Below are 16374 nucleotides of genomic sequence, written 5' to 3'. Positions count from 1 at the left end.
GATTTCCTAAGAAATGATAGAACTCTTTCTGGAATTCTAGACCCCAGCCTTGGTCCTCTTGTGTCTACTTCTGAGAAAAGGGTTCTCACCAAAGGGGAACAGTCCTTGTCAAATTTGACCTCTTCAGACCCTAGACAAGTACAAAGGCCCACTGACTGTCGTCCAGTCTTTTCTCTTGTTTCTTAAAACAAGAGAGATCTAAAGTTTAGCAAGAGTTAGGATAGGAAAAGACAGTGTGGGTTTGACTTTAAAGGACACATTGAACATTTAAATCAATGTCTTATTTTCCATTTCAGAGAGAAGAAACCAAGGCTGCACAGTGGAGACCATGAGAATCTAATGAATGTGGTGAGCCTGTGTCTGTCTGCCTGTCTTTCTGTCTGACCTCTGTCTATGTGCTTTAAAAGCCACACATCCAAGTGAGTCACCACTAATTATCTGACTGAAATGGGCAGAAGTGAATGTGACCTTCTGTCCATTGGTGTCACTCTGGCTTGCAGATCTTGTAGTTGGCCAGGTCAACTGAGGGCTTCTGAAATGGGGGTGCCTATACTGGCACCCACATACCATAAGGATGCTTCTATTTTGCCTGCGTGAGTCTGGGAGGGCAAACAAGTGGATTCAATAGCAGTTGTATTCTCTGTTGTGGAAGGCAAAAGCCAAAAACCAAGGCGTTAGGCCCCAGGCCCTCCTGCTTTCTGAGAGTTTGCTATATCCTTTGACCTTCCTTCTCTATGGATGCATCATTCCTGTCTCTGCCTCTGCCCTCCCATGGCTGTCTCCCTCTACATGGACTTCCCTCCGGGAGTCTAACTTTCCCCTTTTTAAACAAACTTGTCCCTTGGTTTATAAAGATACCAGACATATTGGACTACCCTATCCTAATGTGACCTTATCTTCACTAGTGTCAGCAACAATGACTCCTACATAGAACATCATTTTGCAAGGTCAGGCACACACTAGGTGAGTCACTAGGGTACAAAAAAGGAAGTTTGGATGAGTCCGAATATGGAACAGGAAATCCAACCAGCTGACATGTTCCTATCTTCAGAATTTTTAAGTCCTGACAAGGATGGGGGGGGGGGAATCATACACTAATTCGATCTGGCTGCAATCTGGAGTCCGTTGGGCATTTAAAGAACTACATTGAGAAAAGCACAATTCTGCCTAGGCTTAGTGATAACTTCACCTGGCAAATTATTCCAGGCAGTGTCAACACCATATAGCCATCAAGAAACAAGCTGGGTATGCCATCCCTCCAAGTGTCCCATGCGTGTTTGGGAAAAGTTTGCAAAGCTATGTAGAATATTTTTTTATGAACCATGGTGGCATGATGGTTCCAAAGTCTCAGAAATCAGTGAAACCCGGGGCATGGTCTGAGCTTTACCAGTTTTAAGTCTTTTCTCTTAAGGTGACAGTGAGTGACACTTGACCATGTGTGTCACACCTGTTATTCAGTTTGACTTGTACTGTAACTTCTGGTTCTCCTCCCTGGCTTGATCAGAGATAGGTTCTCATTTGATGATCATCAAGTAGGGAGATGGCTGGTTTCTCTGAGATTCTTGGGACACACCGTCAAATCATGAGGTTGGGGGGCTGTGTGAGCCCTTAAGTGTGTGTACTATTTTTTGCTATATTTCTTAGCTTCTCAGCACTGTGGATTGTTTGTTTTTGCAGCCATCAGACAAGGAGATGTTCAGCCGTTCCGCAACCAGCCTCGTAACGGACCCCCTTGCAAGCAGTGAGCAGAATGGAATGCTCACGAATGGTGACAGTAAGTGCTGCAAAAATACCAACTTCCCACCTGGCCTCATCACCCGCACAAGTGCTCTTTTAAAATGTAGCTCAGAAATCGGAAAGCGTGTAGATATTCATGTATGTGGATAAATATCTAATAATTGGCTCCTGCATTCCAGCCATTGCTCTAAGATTTATATGTGTGTTAAGTCATTCACCCCAACCCAGAAAGATTGCCATTATCCATGGTAATATTTTTACCTCCTACCTCCATCGTCACATTTCTTTCTGCCTCACTCACTCCCTCTTTCACTTATAACAAACATGTCATTTCCTTTTTGCCATCTTGAAGGTCCAGTATTCTCTTCTCTCTCCTCACAGTCAGCTGACCCCTGATCCATCTGCAGACCTCCCTCTGGCAATAGCAAAGGGGACTGGTTATCCCCTCTGCCAGTCACAGAGAGGTGAATAATTTCACCAAGAACTTACAGTCACTGAGCTCCAGGATCTGGAAGTTAGTTTGGGGGAGGATTTTTTTGTTTGCTTGCTTTTTGTTTTGCTGGGCCTGGATCTTAAATTCAGGGCCGCAGTGCTATCTCTGAGCTTTTGAACACAAGGCTAGTACTCTACCACTTGAGCCACACTTCCACATCCACCTCTTTTTGGTAGTTTTTATTGGACATAAGAATCTCATGGACTTTCCTTCCCCAGGCCAGCTTTTGACCACAGTGCCCAGACCTCAGCCTCCTGAGTAGGTAGAGTTATAGGCATGAGCCACCAGTCGTGAACCAGTGAACCAGGCAGTTGGAGTCTTGGGCCTGTGCTCAGAGTACTCTACATCCCAGCCTCTTCACACGCGCTTTGTGCTCACTCACAGAAGCGGCAATTACATTTGCTTTGTGGTTTACAGCTTATGATACACTTCCCCCTGAGTGGAAACAGGGTGTGCAGACAGGAAGGAATCACTTAGCAATGAAACTGGAAGTGCCCTGGGAGGGTGTCCTTCCCTCCCTTCATACATACATACGGTCACTTGGCAATGAGCTTATGGACAAACCCCAGTTCCCAGAAGGGTAGAAAGACTTAGGGCCACCACAGCATGCTCTGTTGTCTCCTCAGCCCTCTGTCCTCACCTTCTGTGTTCAGGAAGCAGTCATTTATGGTTTATTTCACTGGTCCTTCTAGGCTCTGCCTCATTTATCCTCTGGGGGTTCCTTTTCTACACACACACACACACACACACACCCCGCAATGTCTCCCTGTCATTTGCTGGTAAGAAAACTGAGGTAGTCAGAATTCATCCCCAAGTTCTCTAATACCAGTGCTGATTTTCTGACCCCCATGACACAATCAGAACTCCAGGGCAGAAGGCTTTCCCCAGGATGAGGGTGATAGTGTTTAAATGCGGAGTGGTGGTAACTAAATTCAGAGGGTTGAGGGATCCGATATTTTTCCCGTGTGCCCCACTATTTCCAGCACCCTTCCCCACAAATATGCGAGACAGTAATGTAAAGAATATAACTACTTCTTTGGGTACTATAGCAGCAGGTTTCTATTCTGCTCATTGAGACTTCTTCACCTGCCTCAGGCTCTTCCTGAAACTCAGTAGGCATTCTATAACAACCATTGACAAAAGAATGACTTCACTTGGCACCATTTCTGTTCAGTTTGACATGTGTCTTTATTTGTTCATATTTGGTAGTAATGGGGACTGAACTCAAGGCCTTGCACTTCCTAGGCAAGCATTCTGCTACTTGAGCCACACATCCCAGTTCTTTAGCTTTAGTTTGATAGGGTCTCATCCTTTTGCCTATGCCTCAAATCATGGCCCCCTAATTTCTGCTTCCTGAATAGCTGGAATTGCAAGTCTATGTGCCATTCCTGGCTTGTTGTTCTGTTTTATTTTGTTTTTTTGGCGCTGAGACTTGAACTCAGTGCCTTGACTTTGTCCCTTAGCTCTTTTGCTGAAAGCTGGTGCCCTGCCACTTTACACATACCTCCATTTCAGACTTTTTGGTGGCTAGTTGGAGATAAGAATCTCAAAGACTTTTCAGTCCAGGCTGGCTTCGTACAGTGATTCTCAGGTCTCAGCCTCCTGATTTGCTAGAACTGCAATGCTATCAGTGCCCAAGTCCTGGCTTGGTTTTGAGATGAAGTCTTACTAACTTTTGCTGGCCTCAATTCATTCTCTATATCCTGAGTAGAAGAATTTCACATTTGAACATACTAATTTGATAGAGATTCAGAGAGCAGGGATGAGATGGGGGAGGGGACTTTGAAAAAGCATAGCTTTGTGATGCTGTCTTACATATGTATTTTTACCCTGTTGCTTCCAAAAAGTGAACTGTGAGGATAGATGGCCATCCTTTTTTCATGTCCAGCCTCCTACAATTTGGCCCCATCCATCATCACTTTCATCCTCTCTCACAGAACATTGCTTACATCAGGCTTACTAAGAGTAATAATAAGAAATATTGAATCAAAGTATAGCCAGACCACTTATTAAATTTTGTACTGAGAAAGATGCAATAGGTGGTTTCTATTTAAATTGTGATCGAAGTCTGGAACCAATGGCTGATATCTAGATCATGGTTTGAAGCAAGCTTGAAGAAGAAAAGTCCAAAAGATTCCATCTCCAAAGTAGCAAAAAGCTGAGCTAGAGATGTGGTTCAAGTAGTAGAGCACCAGCCAATCAAGAAAGCCCTGAGTTCAAACCCCAATACCAGAAAGAAATAAAAAACATTAAAAAATAAAATATGATTAAAATATGAGAATACCAAATGACTTCAAAATGTGTCATATGAAAGCAAGTGTCTTGGAGATGTAACCTAATGTTAGGTTATCTGATGGGCTGAGCTCCTTGTTGAAGGAATGCTCTTCTGCTCTTCCAGTTCTTTCAGAGGACAGCAGCACCCTGACCTGCATGCAACATTACGAGGAAGTCCAGACCTCAGCTTCAGATCTGCTTGACTCACAGGACAGCACAGGGAAGCCCAAGTGTCATCAGAGCCGGGAGCTACCCAGCATTCCCCCTGAGAGCTCAGTGGACATGCTCACCACAAGAAGCGTGGACAGTGAGCAGGGGCCAGGCGTGGAAGGGCCTTATGAGGTGCTGAAGGACAGTTCGTCCCAGGAAAACATAGTGGAGGACTGCTTGTATGAGACGGTGAAGGAGATCAAGGAGGTGGCCACGGCTGCACACCTAGACAAAGGCCAAGGCAAGTCCAAGTCTATTTGTGCACTGAAAGATCTTCCTGGGCCTCCATCTGAAGGCAAAGCAGAGTTTGCTGAGTACGCCTCAGTAGACAGGAACAAAAAGTGTCGCCAGAGTACCAATGCTGAGAGTGTGCTTGAGACTTCATGTGAGGCGGAGGAGGAGGAGGCCCCGCCACCTGTTCCTGTGAAACTCCTGGATGAGAATGAGACCCTGCAGGACAAGGAGGAGGAGGAGGGAGGGGCAGAAGAGCAGGCTTCACCTGGGACCAGCGAAACCAATAAGGTAGGCTGTGCGCTTCCGCTTTCCAGAGCTTTTATCCTGCCAAGGAGTTTGTTGAGTGATGAAAGCTGTTTTAATATAAGCTGTGTTTGGCTTTCTCCCCCCCCCCCCCCGCCCCAAGTAATAGAAGACTGAGAACTCGTGTTTATAAAAATAGTTCTCTCTCATCACCTTACTTGGGTATTTTCCAGTTCCTACATCCTAGCTGGTCTAATTAAGACCAGCTATTAGTTTTACATACACCAAAGACTACAAATGATAGAAAGAGACTACACTTGGCCACATGGTTTATCTTTTCTGCTTATTGCTGTTGCAAGCACTGTAGTGGCCTTGACCCTTCCAGGTCCCAGAAATCAAATCATTGTGGTGTATACAGAGAGAGCCAACATGCATGTGTGTCTGATTACAGCCAATTGTGTATGTTTTCGTAGAAACCAGTGAAGAGCTTTGTATGTTAAACAATAACATACAGCTCTAAAGTTTATACATTCAGCAAAGCTCTAAAATGTACATGCAATCCACGGCTTTCTACGAATATGTGTAATTGGATAGCCCAGCCATAATCAACTTTGCTTCTCTAGTTGTCAGATCTCCTCAGGATTTCGCTAGGCCCAGTGTGCTATAAGCAACTAGGACCTGATTTTTGTTCTACACACACACACACACACACACACAAAGTCCCCCTTGAGTCCAGATTCTGGTAGGAAGAACAGCATTGGTCACCCAGTTGTAACCTCACCATACTTTTGGAATTCAAGGTGAGAAAAGCCCTGCTTATGCTGATTCCCATAAGGAAGTCTGTTCTGTGGCTGTGTTTCAGCTTTCCATGTCAGCTGTTGACATCACCAGTAAAAGTGCTCATGATCATGCTCATAAACTGCAAAATGAAGTCTGGTGTTTGTCACCTCGCATATAGAAAGATAACAAAACCTATAATCATACTTAAATGATAGCTCAGGTAACTTTCCCCAAACTCCTTTTAGGCTTTTTTCCTCTTCCAAACTACAGAATAAAAGGGTGGGCTGGGAGAGTGGCCTAGTGGTAGAGTGCTTGCCTAGCATGCACCAAGCCCTGGGTTCCTCAGTACCACATACACAGGAAAAGCAGGAAGTGGTGCTGTGGCTCAATTAGTAGAGCTATAGCCTTGAGAAGGCTCTAGGACAGTGCCCAGGTCCTGAATTCAAGCCCTAGGACTGGCAAAAGAGAAAGGAAGGAAGGAAGGAAGGAAGGAAGGAAGGAAGGAAGGAAGGAAGGAAGGAAGGAAGGAAGGAAGGAAGGAAGGAGAAAGAGATAGAGAGAGAGAGAGAGAGAGAGAGAGAGAGAGAGAGAGAGAGAGAGAGAAAGAGAAAGGAAAAGGAGGAAGGAGAACTATTCTCTCTACACTCCCCATAAGCTTGGTGATACAGAGCAGAAAGATACCAAGGAGAATGGGAAAGATAGAAAAGATAGCTGGGCCAGGAGCTGGTGACTCACACCTGGAATCCTAGCTACTCAGGAGGCTGAGATCTGAGGACTGAGGTGCAGAGCCAACCCAGGGGGAAAAGTGTGTGAGACTCTTACCTCCAATTAACCACCAGAAATATAGAAGTGGTGCTATGGTTCAAAGTGATAGAGCACTAGCCTTGAGCTGAAGAGTTCAGGGACAGCACTCAGGCCCTGAGTTCAAGTCCCAAGACCAAAAATAAAAAGAAAGAAAAAAAATGGCTGGATGTGACCAGTGGTGAAAGACTATTGGAATTGGGTTATAGAAATAAAAAGCCTGAATAATGACTAGTATTCTGAAAGAGGTTTCTGGGAACTGTGTTGGTAGAGGGCTGTGGATTTGAGGTGGGTACAGGTCTGGATACAAGTGAGAGAATGAGATCCGTGTGCCGTGGCACCATCCGTGGGGGAAAAGGCAGAAGAGGAACTGGAGGACAAGGTTTGGAAGAATACACCTTTGTTCACATCACCAAAAACTGAGACAAGAAATGTGTTAAGTGAGATAGCTAGGAAGCTAAGAGCCAAAGTATTGGGAAGTGAGTTGGAGAAAGCCCCACATGACAATTGATTCCCTGTTTATTTCAAAGAGTTTCCAAAACCTTTCTGATAATTAGTAACTATAGACATGCAATGTGTGTATGTATTTGATTTGAAAAGAAAAACCTTTCCCATCATCAGTTCTCCACAAGTTATCAGTTCCTCAGTGACAGAAGGTTAAACAGTAATCTAAAAAGTTTTGTTTATCTGTACCTGAAGATGTAAATGTAAAATATGAAGACATTTCTATGTAATGCTGCCAAGGTAGCCAAAAACATCATACGTACATAGAATACGTGTGTTTGTTTCTCAGACATCTCACATAATTATTTTGTATTCCATGACAATCTGAAAATGTTTTTGCCTCTGTGTGTGTGTGTGTGTGTGTGTGTGTGTGTGTGTGTGTGTGTGTGAGAGAGAGAGAGACAGAGACAGAGACAGAGACAGAGACAGAGACAGAGACAGAGAGACAGAGAGAGAGAGAGAGAGAGAGAGAGAGAGAGAGAGAGAGAGAGAGAGAGAGGGAGGGAGGGAGACAGACAGAGACAGAGACAGAGACAGAGAGACAGAGTCAATTTTAAGGCTTGTACTCGGGCCCGTAGCTTTTTTTGTGCTCAAGTCTGGTGCTCTACAACTGGTCTACCTCCAGCTTTTTGGTAGTTAACTGAAGGTAAGAAGTATCTTGGACTTTTCCTGCCCAGTCTATCTTCAGATCACAGTCCTCAGCTTCCTGAGTAGGTAGGATTATGCATGTGAAACATTGGTACCAAGTTTGAAGACAGTTTTTGTTTTCTTTCTTTTTTTTTTTTTTTTTTTGCCAGTCCTGGGCTTAATCTCAGGGCCTGAGCACTGTCCTTGGATTTTTCTCAAGGCTAGAACTCTACCACTTGAGCCTCAGCACCATTTCTGGCTTTTTCTAAGTATGTGGTACCAAGGAATTGAACCCGGGTCTTCGCGAATGCTAGGCAAGCACTCTACCACTAGGCCAAACTCCCAGCCCCCTGAAAACAGTTTATAGACTGATACATGGAGACATGTTAAAGACAGGCTGGATTATTGGCTTCAAATGACTTACTCTGTATGTTTGACCGACAGAGATACAGCTCCTTGTCATACAAGTCACGGGAAGAAGACCCAACTCTCACAGAAGAGGAGGTAAGTATTGTTTCTTTTGAAATAACCAGCTCATGATATGGAAATAGAATGCCTCCCTTGGGATAAATGTACTGTGATGTTTCCTTTGGTCTGAAAGAGCTGCAATACTTATTTCAGCACAATTTGAAGGTCAAGGTTTGGAACTTGTCACTCACTATATGTGGAGAGGGTGATTAGCAGACAGTAAGCCAAAGCATAAGGATGAACTAGTCAGCAAAGGACCTGACACTGGCTAAGAAGGAAAGGTCCAGCATACATAGTAAGAAAAGATAAGGAGATGGAAATTTTTTTCAGTACAGGAGCATTGGAAGTCAACAGTGAGCTAGAAAATTCCAAGCACTGGGACAAGTAGGTGTAGAGAATTTAATCCCACTTGGGATCAAATTCTTTCTTTCTTTCTTTCTTTGTTTTTGTTTGTCCATCACTCTGGGCCTGGGCACTGTCCCTGAGCTCTTCAGTGCAAGGCTAGCACTCTACCACTTGAGTCATAGCGCACTTCTGGTTTTCTGGTAGGCAATTGAAGATAAGGAATCTCAGGGGTTTTTGTGTTTTTGTGCTTAGGCTGGCTTTGAACTGTGACCCTCAGATCTTAGCCTCCTGAGTAGCAAAAGTTACAGATGTGAGCCACTGCACCCGGCTGTAAGAAGAAGGTTTCTATGGGGACTTTCAGGTGCAAAGAGCAGGTACCTTTAGGAAGTATAATTTAAGCCAAAGCTATGATCGATCAGATATTGTAGCCAACAAAAACAGATCTTGTGTTCTCAAGAATCACAGCTAAAAATTCACTAGACTATTAAGAAAAACTAAAAGTTATAGTATGTGTGTATGTGTATGTGTATGTGTATGTGAAAACCATATGTGTGCTATGTGTGGAGCTGGGCTCAGGCAGACAAATGAATGTTTTAAATGATCTAGAATCATTCACTAGAACATGCTAGCATTCCCTGTGTAAAATCAGTGTACATCTTCATCTGCGTTAGTGAACTGTTAAAATATGAAGACAATCTCCTGCGTTAAAATTTAAGGAACATTTTGCTACTTTAAAGATGATACCTCTTAACCCCCTACATGCTGCCTTTCCCTGGGAATGGACCTGCCACGTATTCTTTCTTGCTCCAAGATGTTAGAAGTCATTCTTTGTTCCTCCTATCCCTTACTGTCCCAGCTGTTGTCCTTAGCCAAGTCTCTTTAAATGTACCTCTCACTGTGTCACAAGCACCTAAGTTCAGCTGGGCCTCACAGGAGAACAGTGTCCTTCCCAGTTCCCAAGGCAGCTCCTTCAAGTCAGCTTTCTACAGCCAGAAGAACTGTTTGGGGTTTTAACACAGGGAAGGATATAAAAGAAATCTTGGCAATGATCCTTTCAAATAAATTCTAAGTCCAGTATACTTGAATGCGGTTGTGAATATAGTGCCTAGTGATACTGATAAAAAGTTTGAATATGAAATAAAGAACTGCAGTTTCCAACCATTCAGGTTAGGAAGATAGGGGTAGTGGGAAGGAAGAAGCCTAGAAATCATTTGTTTTTGCATTCTTACAGTGTTAGATAGCCCAGACTAAAACAGAGATCTACGCTTTAAATATGACTGTTTTGGCTTACAAGAATGATGAAGAAAAGATAAAAATGAAAGGAATGGAAAAAGACAAAGAATAATTTATGAAAATATCATAACAATATGCAGAATGAGTAATAATGTTCAAATGAGAAGAAAATTTAAACAAAAAAACAGAAAAGCAAAATGGCCAAGAGGCTTGAAGAGAAGCCTGTCTGCATATTAGAAATAAGCTAGAAATACTCACAGAAAACATTCCCAAGGGTTATTAGAAGGTTTGAGCAGCTTTGAAAGTGAGAGACAGACTGAGGGGGGGCGGGGGAGGAGCTAGGCACCAGAGGTTCACACCTGTAATCCTAGCTACTCAGGAGGCTGGATCTGAAGATTGTCCAGGCACAAGTTCATGAGACTCTTATCTCCAATTAACTATCAGAAAACCAGAAGTGGTGTCGTGACCCAAATGGTAGATCACTAGACTTGAGCTGAAGAGCTCAGAAAGAAGGAAGGGAGGGAGGGAGGGAAGGAGGTTGGTCAGTCGGTCCAATGATGTCCTCTGATGTGGAGCTCATTCCAAGAGTAAGTTTTAAATTGCAAATAAATTTTCAAGCCTAAAATTGTAAACAGTAGGAACTCTTACAAAGACTAGTGGTCATTATTGGTGGGAAACAATGGGAAGGAAGTTGAGAAGAGAAACTGCGTGTGGAAGAGCCACTTAGCATCTTACCATCTAAGTACAGATGTCTCTGTTGCCCTTGACCTCCCCCTTCAAGGGCAGGCTGCTTCCCTGGTCACTGTTCTGCATGGTTCATTCCTTTATAATGGGTCTATGTTTTTCACTGTGCTACCTTTTAGATGATAAAGTTCATCTTTTCATATCTCACTATGTAAAACAACACATTTCCTTTTATTCTTTCTAAATTCATAAAATGATCATTCTTAGCCTGAGAGTGCCTCTTCAATTGGGACCTGTAACATGAGAATGTAAACTTCCTATTCATTACAACAGTCAGGACCACCTGGTAAGAGTTTTCCAAAGGCACTTTCTCTGTCACTGCCTTAGCAGAACTGAGCCACAGTCTGGGAGTGAAAACTTCTCATGCAAATGACCAGTTAACACACAGCAGGCCACCCATCTTTGGAAGCTTCTAGGCCAGCTGGAAACCTCACCCACAGTATGTGAGATCTGGGAAAGCAGGAGAATGCCCCTCCACACTTGGGGAGCCAGGCATCTGTTAGGAAACATGTTTATTTATTTCCTCGGTTTTAGAATGAATTAATCACTATGGTTTTTTAAAAATACAAGGAAAATAGAGGATATATTTTGTTTGCAATCATGAGTTCTAACAGTAAAATAAAGCTCCCCAACTATCTCTTAGTTGGTACATTTAATCTATCATTACCTAAAAAATCCTGCTTGATACTAGAGATTATATGTGGTATGTTAGCAATGCTGTGAATGTATTCTTGGCAAAGATCCAGCTCTTGTTATGGGATGAAGCAACCATAAGTGGACTTCAAATTCATTTGAGTTGACTGAGTTACACATAAAAATGATTTTTTTCATCATATTAAGTGAAGTAAGCCAGGCCCAAAGGAACATAGGCTCAATGGTTTCCCTCATTTGTAATAATTAGTACACATCTAGGACTCTCCTAGCAGAGGATTACAATAGTTCAAAGCCTAGATATATAAGGTCATATAGGATGAGACTAACTGAAAGGATCTCTAGGATATGGAAACAAGAGCTTTACCTTGAGTGACTGTTGTTCTTAATGTACTATGTTATTTCTCTTCTCTTTTGTTGCCCTTTGGTTAATTTCTTATTACTGTTTCTGACTTTGTTACCTGGTATATTGTATATATGTTTATTTGTTTATTTGAAATAGGAAAGGGAAGGGGGGAAAACAAGATGATTGGGAGAGGGTGGGGAGAGGGATATGGGAACAAAAACATGAGAAGGGGTATCAATATGTGAGAAGTAATGTACCCACTACCTGACAAATGTAACTGTAATCCCTCTATACATTATTCCAACAATTTTTTAAAAAATGATTTTTTCTTGAGCCAATGATGGTGGCACATACCTGTAAGCCTAGCCTATTTAGGGATGAAAGAAGATCCCCAGTTCAAAGCTAACATAGGCTACATAGTGGTTTCAGAATTAGCCTAGGCAAAACAGTGAGATCCTGTCCCAAAACCCAAACAATGGCCAAGGGGGCAGGGGTGGTACATACCTGTAATCCCAGCTACTTAGGAGGCTGAGGTCAGAGGATCAGATTTTGAAGCCAGAAATGTCGTCCCAACATGGAACTTGAATAACGCAGGTGCTGCACTTCTGAGCACCACTCCTCCAGCTGTCCTGGGTCCCATAAAACATGCTTCATGGGGCCTGGAGTTTGGCCTAGTGGTAGAGTGCATGCCTAGCATGCACGAAGTCCCAGGTTCAATTCCTTGGTACCACATACTTAGAAAAAGCCAGAAGTGGTACTGAGGCTCAAGTGGTAGAGTTCTAGCCTTGAAAAAAATCCAAGGACAGTGCTCAGGCCCTGAGATTAAGCCCAGGACTGGCAAAAAAAAAAAAAAATGTGCTTCATAAGGAATTGAATGAATGGGTTGATCTGCATACAAAGTAAAGAATAGAAGTGGGCGCAGTGGCCCATGCCTGTAATCCTAGCTACTCAGGAGGCTGAGATCTTGTTCAAAGCCAGCCCGGGCACTGAAGAACATAAGACTCTTACCTCCAAGTAACCACCAGAAAAATGGAAGTAGTGCTGTGGTTTGAAGTGATAGAGCACTAGCCTTGAGCTGAAGAGCTCAGGGACAGCACCCTGGACCAGAGTTCAAGTCCCATGACCCACAAAAAAGAAAGAAAGAAAAAAAAACAGTAATGAATAATGTCTTCATCGGTCTCTAGTAATATATTCAATGATGGATGTAGATAACAAATGCAAATCTTAAAGCCCATAAGTGCTATGTATGTATCTTATCACCAAAACAGGGACAAGGTTCACAGGTCTCCTTTTGCTTCCTAGATCTCAGCCATGTACTCCTCAGTGAATAAACCTGGACAATCAATGCATAAATCTGGGCAGTCGCTGAAAGCACCAGAGTGCACCTACAGCTCCATTAAAGAAGCCCCTCAGAGGTCGCCCTCCTCCTGTAATGACCTGTATGCTACTGTTAAAGACTTTGAGAAAACTGGGAATAGCATCAGCACATTTCCACCAGCGAGGAGACCCAGTGAGGAGCCAGAGCCAGACTATGAAGCAATCCACACTCTCAACAGAGAGGAAGAAAGAGCCCCCCCAGAGACCAATGGTCCCCATGGCCCAGTCCCCAAGGAAAACGACTATGAGAGCATTGGGGATCTGCAGCAATGCAGAGACATCACCAGGCTCTAGCAGGCCATAGCACGTCTCCAGCTCCAGTTTTTCTGTGGGAGACAGACGTGACCCCAGCCTATCGTTCATATGCTGCTGTAGTAAACTGAAGGCAGTTGTGGATGCCAACACTGCTGTCCCAGTTTCTGGGACAGTGAGGTACGGATCTACTTGCCCCCAGGGACTAGCCCTCCTAGCACACCTCAAAACTTCCTCAATCACCTTTACTCACCGCACAAGATTCCAGCTATCCGGTTTCATCACACCGGTCTGGAGAGCAGATCTCCAAGGAAACCTATATCGCCATCTGCCTGAAATACTGCCATTCGAAGGAACCAGGTTCTTCCACTCTTCATTCTTCCCTGCTCCTAATTGAAAATAGATGGCATTTTCCATTTTCCAAACTTCCAATGTCTATGGTTCATTCCGAGGGCAATCTTCCACAGGGCTTGGCACTGGCATAGGTGTGTTCAAATGGTGAGAAACTGTACTTCCTGGTTCCCATCCAACTTGCTCATCTTCCTCCCAGAGCCGCCATTTTGGCTCCTAGGAATCTCGATTGCGTGGGAATAAGGTTGTGGGGGAGAAGGGAAGGATGTTCCTGGAGTCTCTTAGGACTCTGCTCCTCCTTATTTTGGCACTGTGCATCAGCATCCTTTCCCCCAAAGTACTTGAAGTTACTCTTACTTTGTTTTCTTTTTCTAGTCAAACCCTGTCCCTCAGGCCCTTAGCCCAATGTTTGGAAACTTTCTAGAATGTTTCAGTGTTTTCACCGAAGATTGTGGTACTTCTGTACTTGTGTAAGACTAGAGTTCATTCCTTCAAACTAGAGAGCCTTAATCATGATGTTGGGATACCCACCACACATATGGCAGTAGCTGTGGCGCCTTCCCAGAAGGGCTGTGGACAGAAATGTGGGTTTCAATGGTCTCTACTGCTTGCACCAGTTATATGGACTTCTGCTGCCCTAAGGTAATCTCATATGAACATGTAAACATTTATTTTCTTATATTTTCATTGTAAGATGTTTTATGTTGAATGCTTTATTTCTAGAAAATGCCAGAAAATATTCTGTATCACCTATTTTGAGTTTATATACAATGATTTACATTCTCATTTTGAAAAGCTATCATGAAGCACATAAGCTACATAATTAAAAGTAGCTCTTATTCTTTTTTTTAACATGTGTTTAAAACACTGAAGGTTTTTAAGACTCAGTTTTTCAAATGGTACTGGGAACGACAGGTTCAAAATACCTGAACCACTGGGAGTACAAGTGCAGAAGGCATAAATAACCATCTTCAGTGGTTGTAGTAGGTAATATTGAAGTATTTGAAATGATAAAAATAGAACAAAATGTGACTAATGAATGATGTACCTCCTAAGAGCATCATACTTATCGTTAAACTTTACTCTTTAAAAAAAAAAAAGCAACAAAAAACAGGAATGACTTCTGTAGTCCACTGTTTGCCCATGAAGAGTATTTCCTATACTGATAAGAAAAACAAAGTGAGGTCCTTGTCCTCTCCCACTGTAGCATCTGTGACTTTGATGAAGAATAATCTTGCTGGTTCCTCTCCTCACCAACTGGGAGGGGGAAATGTCTTGTAAGTGGCAGAGCCCAGCTTGTCGGCACACCGTTCCCTTCCTGTATGTGTATAAGGTTTGTGTCTGCTCTGTATTGCACTTCTGAGACAAAAATGAACTCTTGGGGTGAGCTGGTTGATCATCATTATTTTTCAATCAGCTTCATCTCCCTGGTGAAGATGTCATGTGCATAAGCACAATAACTATTGATTAGAAGTAATGGGGAGATGCCTGTGGATCCTCTGAGAGGAGTTTATCAGGAAAGGGCATAGTACTTCCCTTCTGAGTCGAGATGTTTTTAGAAGCACTGATTTGCCTGCTGGTTCTTACTGCTTGGTCTTAATGAATTTGACCCAACAACCTCTCAGGTCACAAGTTCCCTTACTATGTGTGATAATTAGGTCACATTGCTCACCAACCCATTTGCATGGCTGGCACTGTCCTCCTCCGTGGACGCCTTACAACCAGACAGTTTCTCATTTCAATCAGAACTTTTCCTTACAACCAGGAAAGTAGGCATGCTATCTAAAGTACAAAACCTTTCCATTAGAGAGCAGTTCATGAGAACTGAGCATGGCATCTTAAACTCTCATAATCAGAATTTCCACCTGAAGGTTTCAAATGTAGATTATGCACTTGAGTTGCAAAATATGCACTAAAATATCTCTCCTATTTGAGAACCAATAGTATGAATAAATTGTAATAGAAAATACTGTGTTCTTGAAAAAGAACTATAAACCCTCCAGCAACAATTCCAAAAGAAGAAATAGTAGTGTTCAAGGTAGAAGGAGAGCAGAGTAAACTTGAAGAAAGCACCTCTGTTCTTTATAGCATTGGATGTGTTGTTAAAGACTTGATATGTCATTATTTTGAGTTTAATATCAGCTTTTTATAACCTGCATCTGTTTTGATTTAAAATCTGTACACACACACACACACACACACACACACACAAATGCACCATATGTATATATGAGATAGACAGAATTCTGTAACTCTTTAAAAATTTCATTTTGATCTGATTGTTAAATATAGGAAAGGTATTTATCAAAAACAGAATTTACTGTATTCTTTAAATTCACCATTGAAACCATAGTATGCATTCAATAATAATAACCTACATTATATAAAATTACATAAAATGATAAAATATTGGGACTTTTTTTATTTTTAAATTTTTCATTATTATTAGCTTTAAGTAGTTGTGCAAAGGATCTGCCATTTACGAAAATATTCCCATTCTATAAATCAGAACTTCACATCTATCTCAGTCAGAAATAACTTTGTTTTTGTTCAGATGTTTTAAAAGTGTTTCTCAGGTTGCTTTTAGCATTTCCAAAAATAGTGTTATCAGAAAAGTATACCTGTTATATGTGAAATAAAAACTGATGTGAAAAATTCTACAAGAAAGTAAACCTTATGTATATTGGCTACATATATTTTTTTC

The 16374-nt window shown here is 42.4% G+C and overlaps 1 protein-coding gene across 1 annotated transcript in view; it reads left to right on the top strand.

The window, feature by feature from the left end:
• The window catches only part of Pag1 (phosphoprotein membrane anchor with glycosphingolipid microdomains 1), a 59331-nt gene extending 43200 nt beyond the window's left edge, over positions 1 to 16131 (top strand). The window contains exons 3-7 of the mRNA XM_090338990.1: positions 297 to 348; positions 1678 to 1774; positions 4629 to 5236; positions 8348 to 8407; positions 12993 to 16131. Coding sequence (XP_090195116.1) covers positions 297 to 348; positions 1678 to 1774; positions 4629 to 5236; positions 8348 to 8407; positions 12993 to 13361 — 1186 coding nt within the window. The 3' untranslated portion in view covers positions 13362 to 16131. The remainder of the gene's footprint in view (positions 1 to 296; positions 349 to 1677; positions 1775 to 4628; positions 5237 to 8347; positions 8408 to 12992) is intronic.
• The last annotated feature ends 243 nt before the right edge of the window (positions 16132 to 16374 follow it).

The sequence above is a fragment of the Megascapheus bottae genome, chromosome 9 (genome assembly GCF_031878675.1).
Source record: "Megascapheus bottae isolate mThoBot1 chromosome 9, mThoBot2.hap1, whole genome shotgun sequence".
Lineage (NCBI taxonomy): Eukaryota > Metazoa > Chordata > Mammalia > Rodentia > Geomyidae > Megascapheus > Megascapheus bottae.
This window is presented reverse-complemented; position numbering and strand designations above follow the sequence as displayed.